This window comes from Eurytemora carolleeae, unplaced genomic scaffold (genome assembly GCF_000591075.1).
Source record: "Eurytemora carolleeae unplaced genomic scaffold, Eaff_2.0 scaffold5, whole genome shotgun sequence".
In the NCBI taxonomy this organism is placed as follows: domain Eukaryota; kingdom Metazoa; phylum Arthropoda; class Copepoda; order Calanoida; family Temoridae; genus Eurytemora; species Eurytemora carolleeae.
This window is the reverse complement of record NW_019396741.1, coordinates 111,230-129,985: the sequence shown is the minus strand read 5'-3', so window position 1 is coordinate 129,985 and position 18,756 is coordinate 111,230. Positions and strand designations below refer to the sequence as shown.

Genomic DNA, 18,756 nt, shown 5'->3' with positions numbered 1-18,756 from the left:
GGGACTACAGAAGTATCTATGGTTACACTAGGGACTACAGAAGTATCTATGGTTACACTGGGGACTACAGAAGTATCTATGGTTACACTAGGGACTACAGAAGTATCTATGGTTACAGTAGGGACTACAGAAGTATCTACGGTTACATCAAGGACCTTCTCTCTCTGCCATATCTCTCTGTTCAAGTATAAAGCCTGGACGATGTTTATTCTCTCTTTATTCTAACATCTAGACTGGGAGAGTTTGTATCAAATTAATATTATACACATGGGGGACATAATAAAACAAATGGAACAATTTTTTGTCAAGAATGACAGTGATATCTTCCACAGCTTGATTTTATAGAGAAAAAAATTTAATATTGATAACTTTTTTTGAATAAATAGGACAGAAAAAAAACTTTAAAAACTAGAAAATTTGATAATCTTTTAAAATAAATAACTAAGAATTGTGTTTTTTCTTCTCAAATTTATCATTTTGTTAAGGATTGTTGAAAACAAACCTTTAATTGCCAAAAAATGGTGGTCTGGTCAGTATTGGAAAATATTAGAGAATAAATAGACATCTTATCTTGATAACAAAATTAAGAAAAATATATTTCCGAAAATATAAATTTTTAAAAGTTTAAAAATAGAATCATTGAGTGAGATTCATATATAGATAAACTTCAGTCTTATGGAAAATAAGAAACTCTGTTTGGTTTACATTATGTGGACCAGAAACCCGCGATTTAAAAATTTCGGCTCGAGTCGTAATTCCTTAAAGCCGACTTTAAGACCCGATCTTCGACCCAACTCTGACAGCAGCTTGTGTCACGTGATTTACAGCTGCAAGATCTTTGGCTCGACTTATGGAGTTAGGCCCAATGAAAATAAAACCAACCTTGGTTGGTTTTAGTGGAGAATAAGGCTCAATGTTGACTGTTGAGTCTTGTTCTCATTAAAACCTGGAATGCGCCAATTCCTACCATGAAAATTCGCCAAATAGAATATCAACCCGTTTTTTTAAACTCAACTCTTTGAAATAAAGATGCAGCTTGAATCCAAAAGCTCAAGCCGTGATTTCATGATAATAATTGAGAACAGGGGCGCATTCTATTACATAATTTATAACTTATTACTTTTTCTTTTACAAAAGTATAAGATGTTTCTAATGTTCTCAGAGCCTTATTCCAGAACTTTCCGGAACGATTTTTCCCGGAACTTTCCAGAACGATTTTTCCCGAAACTTTCCAGGATGATATTCAATTCGGAATGTTCCAGAATTCGATAATAGAGATCCGGAAATTTCCGGTTTCTGTTCCGTAAAAATGTCCAGGTTCCGGTTTCCTTTTCATCCGGAAATGTCCCGGAATTCCACTTTACGCAACAAATTTCCATTCATTCAATTTCTAACATAGAATGATTTTTGAATAATGAAAACCCTGCCTGCTTATTGTATTTTCCATGTGCACTTTGTCAACCCTCCTCAAAATCATTTGATTAGATTAGCATGTTAACTTTAGTCTTCCAGTGCAGGTAGAAAGGAAGGAAGATAAATTGTTTTCAGTATTAAAAAAGAAAAAATTGCATCTATATGTAAATTTGGCTTGTCTGTCTGTTTGTTTGTTTGTCAGTTTGTTTGTATCCAATAAACGTCAAAACGGCTGAACCGATCGGGCCCAAATTTTTTATGGGACATCCCGTGACCCCAGGGAAGGTTTATGAATGATCAAAATTTCAAATATTTGTCTCCATCAAAATTCGATCTTCATTAAATTTTCGAAAACTTTGAAAATCCACGAAATTTTTTGTGAAAATCCGCGATTTTTTTTGGTTTTGTTTTACGATGTACACAAAGAGAACATGTTCACAATTAATTTAGAAGATGGGAGCGAAGCGCCCTTTAAGGCTAGTTTTTATAAATTTTATTATGCTTCTTCGTAAAAAATTGATCGTAGGCCAAATGACTTTATGTAATCCAAAATATATCTGCATAAACTATTTATTAAAGATTTATTACAGTACTGGATCAAAAATTGTGTTTTAAAAAAATGTAAAATAATGTTTTTATAGTTCCTGTGCAAATGAATCATCTTTTTTTTCTAAAGGTTTAAAATCTTTTTGAATTCTGTAGCATAATCTTAAAACATCTCTTATTACACATAATTCTAAGTTTAACATTGTTAAGCTTTATTGGTAAATTTTGCTCAAATTCTGTTCTTATTCTCAGTCCCCAAATCTCTGATTCTAGGACTTTTTACTGTTTAAAGGGATCGTTCACTTAGTTGGGTAATTTCAGGATAAGCAAAACAGCCTTCCGCTATTCATTGGTGCAGTTAGTCCTACTTTTAAAAGAAAACTATGGCCTGGAAAAAAACGATTTAACGTTTAAAATTCTGACACACAATTAGTCACAGTCGCTACAATTGTATTACAACTAAACCAACATTTTTTCTGGAACAGCTCAGCCCTAGAAAATCTAAAATCTATTTTAATGTGTTAGCTATTTAGATACTAAAATATGAAACTTTTGATATGAAAGTAACACGAAATTAGCGTTTTTTGGGTTCAAAGATTTACCGTTTATTTACAAAGATGATTTTTTACCGGAAATCCAGTTCTTTTAACTCCGGGTTCAATAATTGAATTCCGCAGGGGCTCAATTCAGTAAATTAAAATGCCGCGTTCGATTATATCAAATTTATCCAAAATAATGATAATTTAAAAATAGACAATTTGTGGACAATTTTGAAATTAGCCTATTGGTATTATAGTAAAATTTATTCTTTATGAATTATTAAAATCCCTGACTATGATAAAAACTATCAAATAGTGTCCACAAAAAGGTATGATACCTTTGTGCCGGAATTCAAAACAAAAAATTAACTTTTCTCTGGTCACAGTTATCTTTGAAAAGTAAGACCAATACTAATAAATAGCTAGTAGGCTATGAAGTTTACTCTGAAATTACCCAAATAAGTGAACGGTCCCTTGGAAATATTTTCAAAAAGTGATTCACTGTAAAAACTAGACTTTCATATTGATTCCATAAAGGGACAGTTTTGGAAAAATGAAAGGAGATATAGGCTGAATCCTAAACCCTTTTGGAGTTGATCACAACCTTTATGAGTTCTATCTGATGTTCCTGTCTCGAGAAATGGATGTAAAACTATGTCAACGTTATATCAAGAATTAAATGTATGAGATGTTGTACATAAATCACAGTTTTAATCAGATCAAATTGAGCAAATGCGAATATTTACGCTAAATTTCAAATATATTTATTATATTGAAGAATTATCAAATTCAAACTATATATTGGAGGGCTATACGTAATTTCAGATTCATTGCCTATTTGCTGAATGTGATTCAGAATTTGATTTATATACAACATCTCATATGCAGGGTTACCCATAAAATATAAGACTGTAAATACGACTTAAAACCCTTGAAATATGACGATTTCAAGGTTGCATTGAGTCTTCTCTTTTTAGTCTTCCAATGGATTATTTTATGATTTACCGAAGAAATAATTAAGTTTACAGTCACAAGGAACAGTCGTACCATGAATTTAAGGAAACAAGAAATATTAATTCCGTAGAGTCGTCTCTGAAGTCTCATCCTTTATGGGTAACCCTGTATATAAGTTTTGGTATAACGTTGACACAGTTGTATAACAATTTTCTCGAGAAAGGAACTCATACAGGTCGTAATCAAGTCCTAAAAGGGTTCAGGATTCAGCCTATACCCCCTTTCATTTTTCAATAATAGTCCCTTTAAATGTATAATTTTTGAGATTAAACCCTTAAAAATGGATGAGTACTGGAATTGTAGAAACTACACAGTGGAGAGTAAACTTGGTGAATATCCAGGAGTTTTCATCATTATGGCAATCTTCTTAATCATCGGTACCTTCTTCTTCTGGGTTCTTCGTTGCTTCTTCAACAGTATTGAAGATCACAGGATGAACATCAACATCTTTCTCAACAAGCGGATAACACATCTTATGATAGTTCACATCTACATAATGGTAAATATATGTTTTGAATCAAATAAGTCTTTTTTAGATATATAGATTCTTAAATTATATTTTTATGATCATAATTAATCAATTAATGTTCTGCCTGTCTGCCAACTAAATCTTTCAAAAATGATAAAATTTAAGGAAACGTTGAAAGTTGAGTTTAACTCAATGATAGTTTGATTATTTATGAATTCTGTAATCATAAATCTTACAAAAGAAGATTGCTAAAGAGATCTAATATTTATTAACTATACTTTAGTGTCTGACAATCATGTGGAGCAGTATCCTGGGACCAATACCACTAATCATCTTCAAGATTATCAGATACTCCAGCATCATTTGTGCTTTCATCATCGGCAATCTGTTCCTCTTCATCTCAACCTTCAGATTCTTCTTAGTTTACCAGGTTCTATAGACATAAGCTTAAAGCTTTAACTACAGTTAATTACTAATGCTTTAATCACTAACAAGCGTTTTTAAGTTGAAAATTTACATGGGAAGAGTTGTTAATTGAAAGCTTCTCTTTATTTACATATTTTTGTGTCTAGCTACTGCTTGAAATAATTAAAAATTAGAAAGTCGTCTTCATTGTATCAATATATGTGCTGACAACTGTATTATAATATGAACAAAAACTTGCAACAGTAAGAATAAGATTGGACGGGTGGTAAATAAAAAAGAATATGAAATAATTTTGTTGTTAAATTTAGGTATTACTGAATTAGAAATTGTATAGTTGTGTTCAAGCCTTGCAGTAGCAGCCTACACACTATAGTTTCAGTTTCAGAAGAAGTAAATATTTCCATTTACTGATAGCGCCGATTGCAGGATTCATAACTCTGATTGGAATATGAGATAGATAGATAGATATAGATGTTACCGCCATACTATTTCTATTGGTTCAGAATAGATAACAAACACATGACTAAACTCTGATTGAATCAGGCGCTAATGAACTCGGCATACAGGGGTGTACAGGGTGTCCCAATAAACACGGGAAATAAGACACAAATACGATTGTTATGGTTTAGCATTGAATTATCTAAATTCACTGCAGTCAAAATAAAGTAGCGTCTGGTAGAGTTTAATTAATGTAAACGGTAAAAGACTGTATTATTTTGTGTACTGTTCTAATAGTTCTGCAAGATATACACTACAGTAAAGAGGAACAACTCTACTGTGTTTGTAACAGGATTTTTTAAAATTTTACTAAGCACTGTTGTATTCCGGATTGTTCTTGATAAGAGTGAACAGTCCCTTGAATATAACTGGATGCCAGAGATCAGTACATCCCGAGCCGTAGCAGTAGACACAAGTCTCCTGCACACTACCGCTCTGGGACTTGTGCTACATACAGTGCACAGACTGCATACAGAGGGAATCTTTCTGGACAAGCTACTTAGAAGGAGACGAATCCAGCCTACACCAATGAAGCTGCTATAGATGAAGATATGGAGGAGGAGACTGATGTCCTGGTGCGAACCATGCAGGAGGTGATGGATAAGTTAGCAGAGTTGAACCAGGAGCTGGAGAGTATGGTATCCTTTACTAGGAAGGACACGAGCACCCAAGAGCCCCTTGTAGACCCCAACGTCAATGCATGGGATGCAAGGAAGGCCTGGGAGCGGGAGTTTAGCCTTCATCCCGAAGCTAACAGGGATACGGTATGCTCCAGGATTTATGTCCAGATTGGGAAGCTGCTCCACAGATTACAGGAGCGGGCTGACCAGCATACCTGGAATAGAGATGATAAATACATGATGGATGGATTAGCAAATATAGTAGTTCTACACTTCAGATTGGATAAACTAACTGAGGGAACTATTGAGGGACCTAGTTGTAAAGGAACCATGGCTGATCATCAAACCATCTAGTTATCTCTATCTAATATGATGTATACATTTATGATTATGTGAATAAATGTGTTAACATTGTATTGAATGTATTTATTACTTTGGGTGTTAATAATTTCACGAGCAGATAATTGTATAAGGTTTACTCTGTATGATAGAGATAGCCGAAGTATAAGAATGCCAGGTTGCAAAGATATCAAGAGCGCATGAGGGTTAGGCCCGAGTGATGGAAATAACCCGATCTGCAATGTTGACAGGTTGCAAAGATAATTGGTTTAGAAACAAGTAGAATAACTTGAAGCAGAGTCTTATCAAAGTTTGCTAGTTTAAGTTTGCAAATTTATTGCACATTTTAGTAGTAAGAGAATACTACAGTACAACGTTATGCAATCGCAACATAAACAAACTAATATTAACTCTATCGCCGACGAAACATCTAGAGCTTTCCTTATAGGCATCACCAGACTTGATTAAAAAAAGACCATTTTAAAATAGTCACTGAATTCCCCTGTTATATTGGGACACCCTGTACCTAAAATATCTAAATAATCTTCAAACAGTTAAATTTCTGTAAAACGCTTTGTCAGAATTTTTAAAATCTCTCCAATTTGGAAGCTTTTTGGTATTTAAATGGATTATTTCCATTAACTTAAAATCCTCTTAACATAATTTGTTTAAGCTTCTATGTTTATACAAAAATCAGAGTTTATCGTTTGTTAGTTTTAAATATTAAACATTTTATGCCAATTGTAAAAAGAATCGCTTTAGATTTTTTATTGTTTTCTTTTAAAACAAAACAATCTTAAACGAATTTTCAACGTTAAACATAAACTTAAAAATCGTTTTTTATAAACGATGACCTTTTCCTCAAGAAATATTATTTTTTTTCATAAAAGGATATCTTTCTGGCTTCTTTATGTTTATGTTTAGAACGACTGGATAATGGAGTTTGATCAAGAGAAGATGGAGAGGAAGTGTCTCTACTCTGCTATTCTTCTTGGAGTTCTTATATACCCTGGGTTCCTGTGTGCAGATATTAAACGTGGTAACATTAATCAAATAATTTTTCATTAACTTAAAGGGACTCTAAGCGTAATTTCAATTAACCCTCAATGCAAAGATGGCAATGCCTGACGGAACCCTTGAAACCTTAATCTTATAAAAAAATGTGGAAGATATCATCGTTTTGCTGACTCAGAAAGTGTTTATTTCTGTAAGTTTCTCCATTGCTTCTTGTTAGGAAGGAATGCGCAAGTCTCTTTCGCAGAGAACCCGCAAAATGAACAGTTTAAAGATATCTAATTCATACTTGACCAGACAAAGTGTTCGATGGTAACGTTGCAAATCGGGAAATTTCATCTTTAAATTGAGGGTCAGGAAACTTTTTTGAAATATGCCCATAAGAGGTTAAAAAAATTCATGGAAAACAAAACTTTTTTGTAGAACATGATTATTACCATGATCAAACTTTAATGTTCTTGTCGGTAATTCTGTTGTTGGATTTGACAAAATCTTAAAATTAAAAAATTGTTTTTTATTTTAAGAATAAATTTTTATAATTATTATGAAATAAATAATTATCTTTTAATTTGAATTGTTTTAGGCACTGTACATGCAATGGAATCATTTCAAAGCAGATGTCCTGTAACTGATGGAAAAGATTTTGTTGTGCTTGTGAATATTTTCATTGTCAGCGTATACCTCGCAATCTTCATACTTTCAAACATCATTCTAAAATTTCTTTTTAGAAACGAGAACCAAGACAATGGCCAAGGCTTTCGCTTAAAAACCATGACAATTGGGATTGTGGTTGTAGCAGGAGTGCTTGGTTTTCTTGGAATAATTCAATTCCTACCAAACTCGGATTTTGACCTAAAACCAGTCTATGTACTGACAAGTGTACTTATTTCAGGATTAGGTTTGTGCATAATCAAAGAAAATGAGTTCACTTTCCCCTTTCTTGTAAACCTGATCCTTAAATGTACGGATCCCAATGCTGTGGGTCCTATTGTTCCAGCTAACCACATGCAGGAGCTGAACCCTAGAGCACTGGAGAACAATAAGGACTGTAGGATTATAGATCTAGAGGATGATGGAGGAATATTTATGGGATGAACCTTGCAGGAGCTGAACCCTAGAGCACTGGAGAATAATCAGAACTGTAAGATTATAGATCTAGAGGATGATGGAGGAATATTTATGGGATGAACCTTGCAGGATCAGAATCCTAGAGCACTGGAGAATAATCAGGACTGAAGGATTATAGATTTAGAGGAAAATGGAGGAATATTTATGAAATGAACCTTGCAGGATCAGAATCCTAGAGCACTGGAGAATAATCAGGACTGAAGGATTATAGATTTAGAGGAAAATGGAGGAATATTTATGGGATGAACCTTGCAGGATCAAAATCCTAGAGCACTGGAGAATAATCAGGACTGTGGGATTATAGATCCAGAGAATGATGGAGGAATATTTATGGAAAAAACACTGCAGGCTCACAATCCTAGAGCACTGGAGAACAATCAGGACTGTAGGATTAAAGATCTAGAGGATGATGAAGGAATCTTTATAAAGGGCGTATACAGGGGGGGGCAAGGGGGGCAGTGCCCCTACCTAGACCTGTAAAGGGGGGACATAGCCCCCCCTAGAACTCAGAGCTATCACACTCTTCAAATCTAAAACTGAATAGTGAAGAGTATTTAAAAAAATAATTTGCTGTTTTTTTTCTGCTATTTTTGTTTGATGGAGAGATAAAGTAGTCCTTGTATGGTATTTGGACTGTATATTGTGTACCTTTAAAGTATCCAAGAAGCCAAATGTTTTGAATTTAGGGCTCAAATTTTGCCCCCCCTAGAAGCTCTAAGGTGGGGTGGCAAAATTTTTTTGTTTGAACTTCGCGCATTTTTTCCCCGCCCTAGATTTATTTCTGTATGCGCCCTTGAATTCTTTACGGGATGAACCTTGCAGGAGCTGAATCCAAGAGCACAAGCAGAACCTCCAAACAATGTTGAGCTCAAAGGGGGGGGTCTGAAACATCTAGAGCTTTCCTTATAGGCATCACCAGACTTGATTAAAAAAAGACCATTTTAAAATAGTCACTGAATTCCCCTGTTATATTGGGACACCCTGTACCTAAAATATCTAAATAATCTTCAAACAGTTAAATTTCTGTAAAACGCTTTGTCAGAATTTTTAAAATCTCTCCAATTTGGAAGCTTTTTGGTATTTAAATGGATTATTTCCATTAACTTAAAATCCTCTTAACATAATTTGTTTAAGCTTCTATGTTTATACAAAAATCAGAGTTTATCGTTTGTTAGTTTTAAATATTAAACATTTTATGCCAATTGTAAAAAGAATCGTTTTAGATTTTTTATTGTTTTCTTTTAAAACAAAACAATCTTAAACGAATTTTCAACGTTAAACATAAACTTAAAAATCGTTTTTTATAAACGATGACCTTTTCCTCAAGAAATATTATTTTTTTTCATAAAAGGATATCTTTCTGGCTTCTTTATGTTTATGTTTAGAACGACTGGATAATGGAGTTTGATCAAGAGAAGATGGAGAGGAAGTGTGTAAGAACAGGCAGTGTTGGCTTCCTGGGGAAAGGAGGGATATTTATTTCCCGAGCAACAGTCCCGGGCAACTTAAGTTCTCAGGTTGGCAATATAAGGTTGGCAATTGTTCATAGGCTTCCCAGGAACATTCCTCAAATTCGCCACAAATCCATAGAAGATAACATACGTAGAAGGTATATTTCAATCCTGTAAATAAGTACAGTTAATAAAAATGCATTGATATAAATTGATGGAATATTTAAATGTTAACAATGTTTTATTTTATAAAACATCCTTACTTTTTGAGGATAATGGGGTAAATCAAAAATAAAACAACATTTAAACTTCTGAAATATAATACCTGCAGTTTGGTTGCAAAGATTTATAAATCACGGATTTTAAAGCTTTATACTATATTTGAAGCGTTAGCACTATCACGAGGAGGATGTTTACTATTCTGCTGGAGGTATAAAATGTTTGGTTTGGTCACCGGAGTAAATCTTGGTCAAAGACGACCTTGCAGCGGAGTAAGCTTAATTGTTTTGGTTAACAATAATTCATTATTTGAATAATTCAAATAAACTATTGGAGTAGACATATTAAGACATATGAAATTGAATTTAGGTGTGAAAATTTATCATAAATTTTTGTTTTCGTGGCTTATGTATTATATAAAACTATAACTAAACGAAAGCAAACTTAACTTAAGTAGTAAAAGAAGAGAAATGTAATTTTGTAATCCTGAAACTGCTTTTAAAACTACTTAGTTAGCTAAATTTTGTGGCAGCATTTTATTTTGATTCTTTTAATTATTTGAAAATATGTTTTAAAGGAAATAAATGTAATTAGATAATTAGTAGAATTATTGCTATTTTGGTTTTTTATAGATACAAAATAGTTAGTTCGTGTTTAGTTCGTGTTTAGAGAGTATGAGTAGTATAATCTGGAATTTTATTTTATTTTAATTTGGGCGCCTCACGCCAAACTAAGATTAATTTATTTTGAGAAGATTAAAGATGTCTTGAATTTCTAATATGTTATATATATGTAACATCTTATTCAATGATATTCAAAGCCACTTTTTAGCAAAATTGGGTCAAATTTGTCTGAAATTTAATGAAAACTATTTGTGCATGCAAATCCTACTTATAGTCGATCAGTATCAAGGAGTAATTATTTTCTTTGTGAAAAAAAATAAAAGTTATTTTATTCTCACTTTGAATTATTTTTAATCAAATTAACAAAAAATATTTTTTTCATCATGTTAAGGTAGAAGAAGAATAAGATAACCCCCCCCCCCCATTGCAAATTTTCTAAACTTAATTATTATTTTGTTTGTATAGTTAGACGGGAATCAATTAATGCAAATTCAATTTGTAATTCTTTAATTTAACCATAAAATTGTGAAGTTGTGGGCAAAGTTCTGTTTACGGAAGGGAGGTTTTCAAAAAATAAGGGAAGTAACCATTAACACATGGCAAAACCGCAAAACCGTTAAATTTTAAAACGTTAACAGAACTAATTAGCCGTTTTGAAAAAAAAACGAAAACAGAGCGGATTTCTATATAACGCTAACTTTATGTAATTTATTTTTCAACCTAAAATTGCATTTAACTTGTAATTTTTTTTTAACGTGTTTGAAAGTTTAAAATGTCGTTAATATTGTAGTAGACCGTTAACTGCTGCACTGTTAACAATTTCTTAACTGCTAACAAAAATTGTTTCGGCGCTTCAGGCCACTATTGCCCTTTTTGCGGCACTTCGGGCCATAAACGTTATTTTTTCGGCCTTTAGCGCTATTAGCACCATTAATGGCTGAGACGTTAACAATTTTTTTCTAAACTTCGTGCAAATTAACGGTTGTAAATAACCGTTAACAGAACGGTAAGAAAAAGTTGGGACGTGCCCAGCCCTACTGGCTGCCAGTTCCAATTGAAATTAGAATTAAAGGTTTTAAATACGATTTAGTCGGGTTCTCTCATTAAGTTTCAAATTATTATTATTTTCAGTTTGTAATCGCATAGAATTAAATGCTAGAGATTTTGTGTCTGATTTGGTTGTTAATTTTTTTTTTTTTTCGTTGATTCACCAGAATAATGGCCAGGTCTTTGATTGTTTACTAAATTTCAATAAAAAAAGAAATAATTCTGTTTATATTTCTTAATCCAATTATTCCAATTAAGAGCCTTTAAACAACATTAATATCAAATTAATCTTTGTAAAATTGCAGTTTCAAGTAAAGTTGCAACAATGGTCACCAATCAAGTGGTTTTCTTCTTTCTCTTCATACATTTTTTCATAAAAGGTTAGAATTGCAATTATTATTGCTAAACGTCGCAAGAGGAACGATTCGCAAAATCTTGACAAACCTCTGTGCAAAAATTGCGCAAAATTGTAAAATTGTCTCAAATATTTGTATGGTGTTAACCGAACTTTTTAAGTGAGGACCAAAACTTAGCTTGACAAAATCACAACAAAATTCAAAGTTTGACATTTCAAGATCATTGTGTTGCAAAGATATAAAGATTAATAAAATCAGAGCTTAAGTGACGAGGATTCATTTCCTTTCAATTTAATTCTAGTAATTTTCAACTTTATTGTTGAGCAGGACACTGTAAAATGTATCTGGTTGAGACTGGACCTAAACCTGAACCTAGTCCTGCCACACCAGCAGTTCCTCCTGGACCTAAACCTGAACCTAGCCCTGCCACCCCAGTAGTTCCTCCTGGTCAAGATTACAGCAGTTTTACGTATGTCCTAGGTAATGTTTTATCCAAACACTTCAAATATTATCTTTTTTAGTTAAATTTGATTCTTCACTGTAGGGTTTCCAACGAACGAAAGCTTTCGTGAAAAAATTCGAAAACGATACGAAAACCATTAGTTTTGTAGCCGCAATAATAAATTGTGCAAAAAACATGCGGAACTCTCTGCTCTGCAAGAACTCAGCATTAGAAGTTTTACTATATCATAATTAATAATTTCTCTTTCGTATTTATTTCGCATTTTGTTTCCCATAAAATTCCGCATTTTTTTTTTGCTCCCGAACATTTTTCGCAAACGGATGAAAAGCGGAAAAATTGCAATAGTTTCGGGGAAATTTTCGCGAAACGATTTACCCTTTTTGCTGGAAACCCTATTTTTCAGAGCTGAAAACTTCAGTGTTGCATCTTATGATCCCGATCCCTTGATCTTGATTTAAAATATTGATTTAAAATTACGGACAATTTAATAAGTATCTACACTGAGACTCCTGAGACCAACTCCTACTCATGCAGCTGATGTCTGACGTGACATGACAGTAGCAAAAAGACTTGAAAGTTGCCTTTTATCTTTGATTTTATTTGTGACATTCAGTCGTAAACCTACTTTAACATGTTTGATTCATAAAACAATTTTCCTGGACTTGGCATTTCCAAAATGTGGTCTGCTTTTTATGTGCTGTTAGTATTACCGGAGATATTAAGAATTTTTGTTCAGATTTGTTCAATACAACCAAAATGGCCGAAATCTGAACGAAATTTTTCATATCTCGTGCAAATTTAAATCACAAACAAGGCAGATCACATTTCAGAGTTGGGATATTTTGAGCCAACAATATTTAAAATTTTACTTTAAATTAGGTTGACAAAAAAGTAGCAAATTATATTATAAATCAAGACGACCTTCAAGTCGTCTTACTACCGTTATGTTGAATAGGAAACTGAGTTAAACCAATTATTTTAGCTTGACCTAGCGCAACAGCGGATTCGGTTCAACCACTTCTATGTGGTTGAACTATGCCTCACTATTCATTAAATCTGATCCTTTTATATTATAAAGTCGTCGTTGTAATTATATCACTTACAATGAAGACAATTTTTTATTTCAATTTTGATTCGAACCAATCTTTTAAATAGATACACAGAAACATGCAAACAATGAGAAGTAGTTAATTAACGACTTGTAATTTAGAATATGTTTGTTGGGTATTAAAGAATATGCTATATCGTTTGCACTAATGTCCGATTGAACTAACATACATTTGCACTAAAGTCAGCTGATCAGAAATAGGTTTGTATTACGATTAAACATTAGTGCAAACGAACACAAATCGAGCTGTTCAATTGGACTAAAATTTTTTTCCTGCCAGGAATATTTAGGACCAATGTACCATTAGTGCAATTGATCTGGAATGCTCAAAATATTTGTTCAAACAAATTAATTATTTTTCTGCAATTATATTACTGCAATTGAACGTTAGGGCAAACGAACATTTCCAACAAAAAAATTTGTTCAACAGGGAAAATGATTTTTTTTCATTAAATATTAGTGCATTAAACGTTAGTGCAAACGAACATTTCTCGCAAAAAAATTGTTAAAATTCGGACTAATATTTTTTCTGTAAATATTATTAGTGCAATTGAACTTTAGTACAAATGAACATTTACAACCAAAAATTGTTCAAACGTACATAATGTTTTTTATTCTTTAAATAATTATAATTTACGAGCCAAATGGTGAAATTTTAATTTTAGTTTAATTGAACATTTTTTGTTCGATAATTTGCACTAAAATATGTTCATTTGTACAAATCAAATTAGGCTTACTGTGAAAAATGGTGAAATTTTAGATTTTAGTTCAATTGAACATTTTTTTTGTTCATTTGCACTTAAGTATGCTCATTTGTACTAATTATAGGGTAAATGTGCAAAAATGGTGAAATTTTAGATTTTAGTTTGATTGAACTTTTTTTTGTTCATTCCATACTAAAATATGTTCAATGGGGCCAATTAATTAAATGAGCCGAATTCCACTAGAATTTAAAAGTTAGTTGTCCATCGTGCTCAAAAAATCTTCCACACGGATATTAGTTTGATTGAACAATTAAGTGTTCATTTGCACAATAGTGCGAATGAACGAATTAGTCCGAATGAACGTTAGTGCGAATGTTTCAATCAATTATTAATGCAAACAATATTTCACCTATCAATGCATTATTAATAAAAGTTCGTCTTTTATTGCTTTGATATGATAGCCGACACTGTTCTTTAAAGCACTTATCAGCAAATTTTTCTTTTGCATTATTTAGAATCCAAATTTTAATTATTTTTGCTCTAGAAAACTGTGATGCCAGGGAAAAGGGTTGTAGAATTGATTTTTTGGAATGCATTGACAACAGATGTAAAGGAAAAGGACAATTAGGTAACTTTTAGAGTAATGTAAAACTTACAGACTGTAATGCAGCATACTACATAATTTCAATTCAGCTCTACATTTAATGAGACTGTTAAGGTAAAGTAAAAGGGTCGTAGCCTAAAGCCTACAGTGATAACCAGAAAACAATGGAACAGACAGACGACATTACAGCGAAACTAGAGTGTATTTAATGTTTTTACAAAGCAAATTTCAATAGACACTATTATAAAATTCACTAATGAGTGAAATGTATCTGTAGTGTTTACGCTGCACAATTTCTGTGACGATCATGCTCATTGGATTTTTTAAAGTTATAATTTGTTTCTAAAAGTCGTCTTCATATTCCAGAGTTTTCTGTTTATCACTGTTGACATTTTAGGAGTTGATTTCGACAAATTTTAGTTCTATCTAATGTCCCTGTCTCAGGGTTTTCACGAAATCACCAAATTTGCGTAATTTTCGCGCAAATATTGCTTTGCGAACTTTTACGCTTCTTTTGCGCATGAAGCGCTATAAGTTTTGCGCGTTTTTTGTGCATTTTTTTGCAGAATTTGCACAAAACCGTTAGATGAGAACGTGCGAATTCTCACCAGTGCTATAAAGAGTAGCGTCAGTCCTTCTAAATTCGGATTTAAAAGCACTGTAAAGGAAAAATGAATGGGGGTATACACTGAACCCTAAGTTACTTAGGAGTTGATCGAAACCCTTGCGAGTTTTATCTTATGTTCCTGTCTCGAGGAATTGATAAAAAACTGTGTCAAATTTACACAAAAATCGGTATATACTGAATTGTGTATAAAATTCGTAAGTTTAAACAGATTATAATCAGCAAATACGCCACCAATCAGAAAACGACGATAACGCAGAGGAGCCTAAGTAACTTAGGTTTGCTCCTATTATTATTTGAACTTAATAATTTTTCATATTTAGATAGATATAATTGATAATATAATTATTACATCCGTATTCCGTATCACATGACCAGGGTTCTGGTCACGTGATACGGACGTATTTATTATATTGTAGAAGCAATAATTTGAGTCCCTACATGAAAGTTAAGAATGCTCGAGAATTATGAGGAAAATCCGGGAACAGGAAAACCGAAATCTATATCCATTATATTAATTAACAGGAAAAATTAAAAATATAAGATTAAAATAGGAAAAAACCTAAGTTACTTAGGCTCTTTTGGGATATCGTGGTTTTCAGATTGGTGGCGTATTTGCTGAATATGATTTGTCTAAACCTACTATCTTTCTACAAAATTTGGTATATATATGCCGACTTTTGTATAATATTTACACAGTTTTTGTTTATCAAATCTTCGAGACAGGAACATTAGATAGACATCGCACGGGTTTCGATCAACTCCCAAGTAACATAGGGTTCAGCCTACAGGGTGTCCCACATCAAATTAGACCGCGTCAATATGTCTAAACCACGATTTGGGGGACAAATCAGAAAATTTAAAAGAATGAATCAATTTGAAAAATTTAATAAGGCATAATAGAATTTAATTTTTTGCAGAAATTGCTAGCAATTCGCGTACTTTGGCGTTAAAGATTGGAGATAATCTAATATGATATGGGACGCTCTTTATATCCCCTTTCATTTTTCCTTTACAGTCCCTTTAAGAGGGTCTGGTGCTACTTTGCATAGCACTGCCTTTGTGAGAATGTGCACGTTTTCATCTGACTGATGCTACGAAGAGTAAGTATAATTCAAACAGCGTTTTCGTTCCCATATAGGGTGTTCCTCACAACATGACAGTTGGTGAATAGTTTTTAATGTCTTTGTCCTTTTACCGTATTAGAAATTTGTCAAACAAAAATTTTACCTTAAAGGGACAGACCGGTTATGTTAGGTAGTTGAACTGAGTATGCAGTGTTGTAGAAAATTTTTGTTGGATTTATTTGAGACTTTTTAAAGATCTGTAAATCCTGAGTTTGAGCGCAAAGTCGACGTTTAAACCCGTACTTTTGGGAAAAGACGTTTTCATAATCGGTTTTTTTAAATTGATAAATAACGACGACAAAATATAAAGTAAAAATTATACAGAAATCTAATAAGATGGTTAGGAACATATTTCTCAAAAGAAATTTGCCAATAAATCAATGCTAGAATCAATTATTTTCTTTGAATTTAATCGCAGATTTCTTCAAATTCTTCAAATGTCGTCTTTTCAATAATAATTCTAGAAAATCTGCAGAAAATCTTTGTGAATTATGAGAAACCAGAATAATGAGAGAATAGAAACTAATAATTGAACAGGATTACTTTTCGGGGAAAGATTAATTTTTATTTGCTCAACCTGTTCTTAAACAACTAATTAGTTTACTGAAGAATTTTATCTACATTTTTTGTCGTCGTTATTTAATAATTAAAAAAAAACAATTTTGAAAACGTATCCACCTAAAAGAGCGATTTTAAACGTCGACTTTGCGCTCAAACTCAGGATTTACAGATCTTTAAAAAGTTTTATATGTCTCAAATGAATCCTAAAGAATTTGCCTACAACATTGCATACTCAGCTCAACTACCATACATAGCCGGTCTGTCCCTTTAATAGCCCTTGATAGGATTAACAGTTTTAACAAATTTTAATTTTATAATTTCTCTGAAACAGTAACATAATGCAGAAACAATGAAGGAAGTTATTAGAATTAAACATTTTTCAAGTTATAAAAACGACTTCATCAATCTGGCGCAGGCCCCTCTTGAAATGGAAATTCATATAAAATTACAACCAACATCCCTTAAGCAAGAAAAAACATTATATTATTCAGGAGTTTTGGAAGAACATGATTTAATGAAGCTTTTACAAAACGTAATCTATAAACATAAAGATCTAGGACTGGACATTTAATATTCAACCTTTTAAAAGGCATCTGTTTATATTTTGTTCAATAATACAATAAAATCAAAATTTAGATGTATTGATTTATATTTTTTTTCTCTAAAACTTCAACATAACTAACAGATTCTCTGCAGTCAGACCCATAACACTGCCGAAAAAGAAATCTAAGGAATCTCAGATAAACTTGATGTTGTTGTTGTAGTATAATTGTTCTACCATGGTTCAAACTCTGGCATTAGATCTAGCTGAAATCACATAAAAGATCTACGACTAGAGATAGGCGTCGTTTAACTGTGCACAAACTAAATGTTTGAGAACAAACAATATTTTTCGTGAACAATAGGGTCGTTCAGAAAAAAAGATGGGTTAATTACTTGGACCAACCGGAGAACTGAAAAAAATATCGTTTTCAAAAAACGAGTGAAAAAAACGAAAGGTTTTAAATTGTTCAATACAAGAGATTTCTTTCAACGCACTTTTAAAGATCTATTTAATTGAACCAACGATTTGACAGAACAAACAGTTTTGCTGAACGATTTTTCAGTGAGAGAGTGAACGAAATAGATGAAAAATTAACGAACATTTTTAGAACAAAGAAAATTGTTAAATCAGTTGATTTTCAAACTAATGGTAAATAGTAACAACATGAAATCTATTTAAGATTGGAATAGGAAAACGACATGAAACACAGTAATTGTGCAGCGTACACAAATCCAATTAGTTGATTTAAGCTAATGGTATCACTATATAATACAACTAAAATCCACACCTGATTAGTTTGTATTTCAGACGTAACATATATGCAAATATATGTAAATATTTGAAAATATATATAAAATTTCTATCAAAAATGTTGTAATCTGCTATCTTCTGTTAAAGACTTATAAAAGAGCTATACAAATAAAAATGATTGGAAGTAGGTTTAAATCTAGATTAAGTAGGTAAAACAAAGTATTTCAGCATGCAGTAGTAGTGTAACCAAATCCCCCTCCCTTGCCCTAAGGGGTCTTGCAGACCCCTTATAGGGCAAGGTAGGTTGGGTTCAGGAGGGTAACAATGTGGGGACAGAGTTTGAAGCCTAAGAGTATAGAGGGTCAGAGTCCAGAAACCAATAGTCACAGAGTCCAGCAGAGAGACCCGATTCAAGAGGGGCAAGAGGCCAGCGCCGAGTGTCCAAAGACATAAAATCTGTGAGTCCAGTCCTAAAATCCCCTTTCAGAAGAAATGTAATTCATGTTTCCTTTTAATTCTGTTTTAATTCAATATAATCTTAATACAGCTTTTCATCCTTTAATTGTGG

General features: G+C 32.5%; 2 protein-coding genes across 3 annotated transcripts; both read left to right on the top strand.

Moving 5' to 3' along the window:
* The first annotated feature begins 3,728 nt into the window (after positions 1-3,728).
* On the top strand, positions 3,729-8,313 carry LOC111708055 (uncharacterized). 2 transcript variants are annotated; one of them, XR_002766583.1, is made up of 5 exons: positions 3,729-4,011; positions 4,265-4,411; positions 4,716-4,797; positions 6,789-6,903; positions 7,462-8,313. XR_002766583.1 is itself a non-coding variant. In XM_023481307.1 (4 exons), exons 1-4 carry the CDS (start codon positions 3,793-3,795, stop codon positions 7,971-7,973), a joined length of 993 nt encoding a protein of 330 aa, XP_023337075.1. In that variant the 5' UTR covers positions 3,729-3,792; the 3' UTR covers positions 7,974-8,313. The 2 variants fall into 2 exon arrangements, 1 of the variants encoding a protein (XP_023337075.1); XM_023481307.1 differs by lacking the exon at positions 4,716-4,797.
* A 3,301-nt stretch (positions 8,314-11,614) lies between these two features.
* Positions 11,615-17,531, top strand: LOC111708048 (uncharacterized). Its single transcript, XM_023481293.1, has 4 exons — positions 11,615-11,726; positions 12,030-12,182; positions 14,522-14,605; positions 17,386-17,531. Exons 1-4 carry the CDS (start codon positions 11,672-11,674, stop codon positions 17,463-17,465), a joined length of 372 nt encoding a protein of 123 aa, XP_023337061.1. The 5' UTR covers positions 11,615-11,671; the 3' UTR covers positions 17,466-17,531.
* The last annotated feature ends 1,225 nt before the right edge of the window (positions 17,532-18,756 follow it).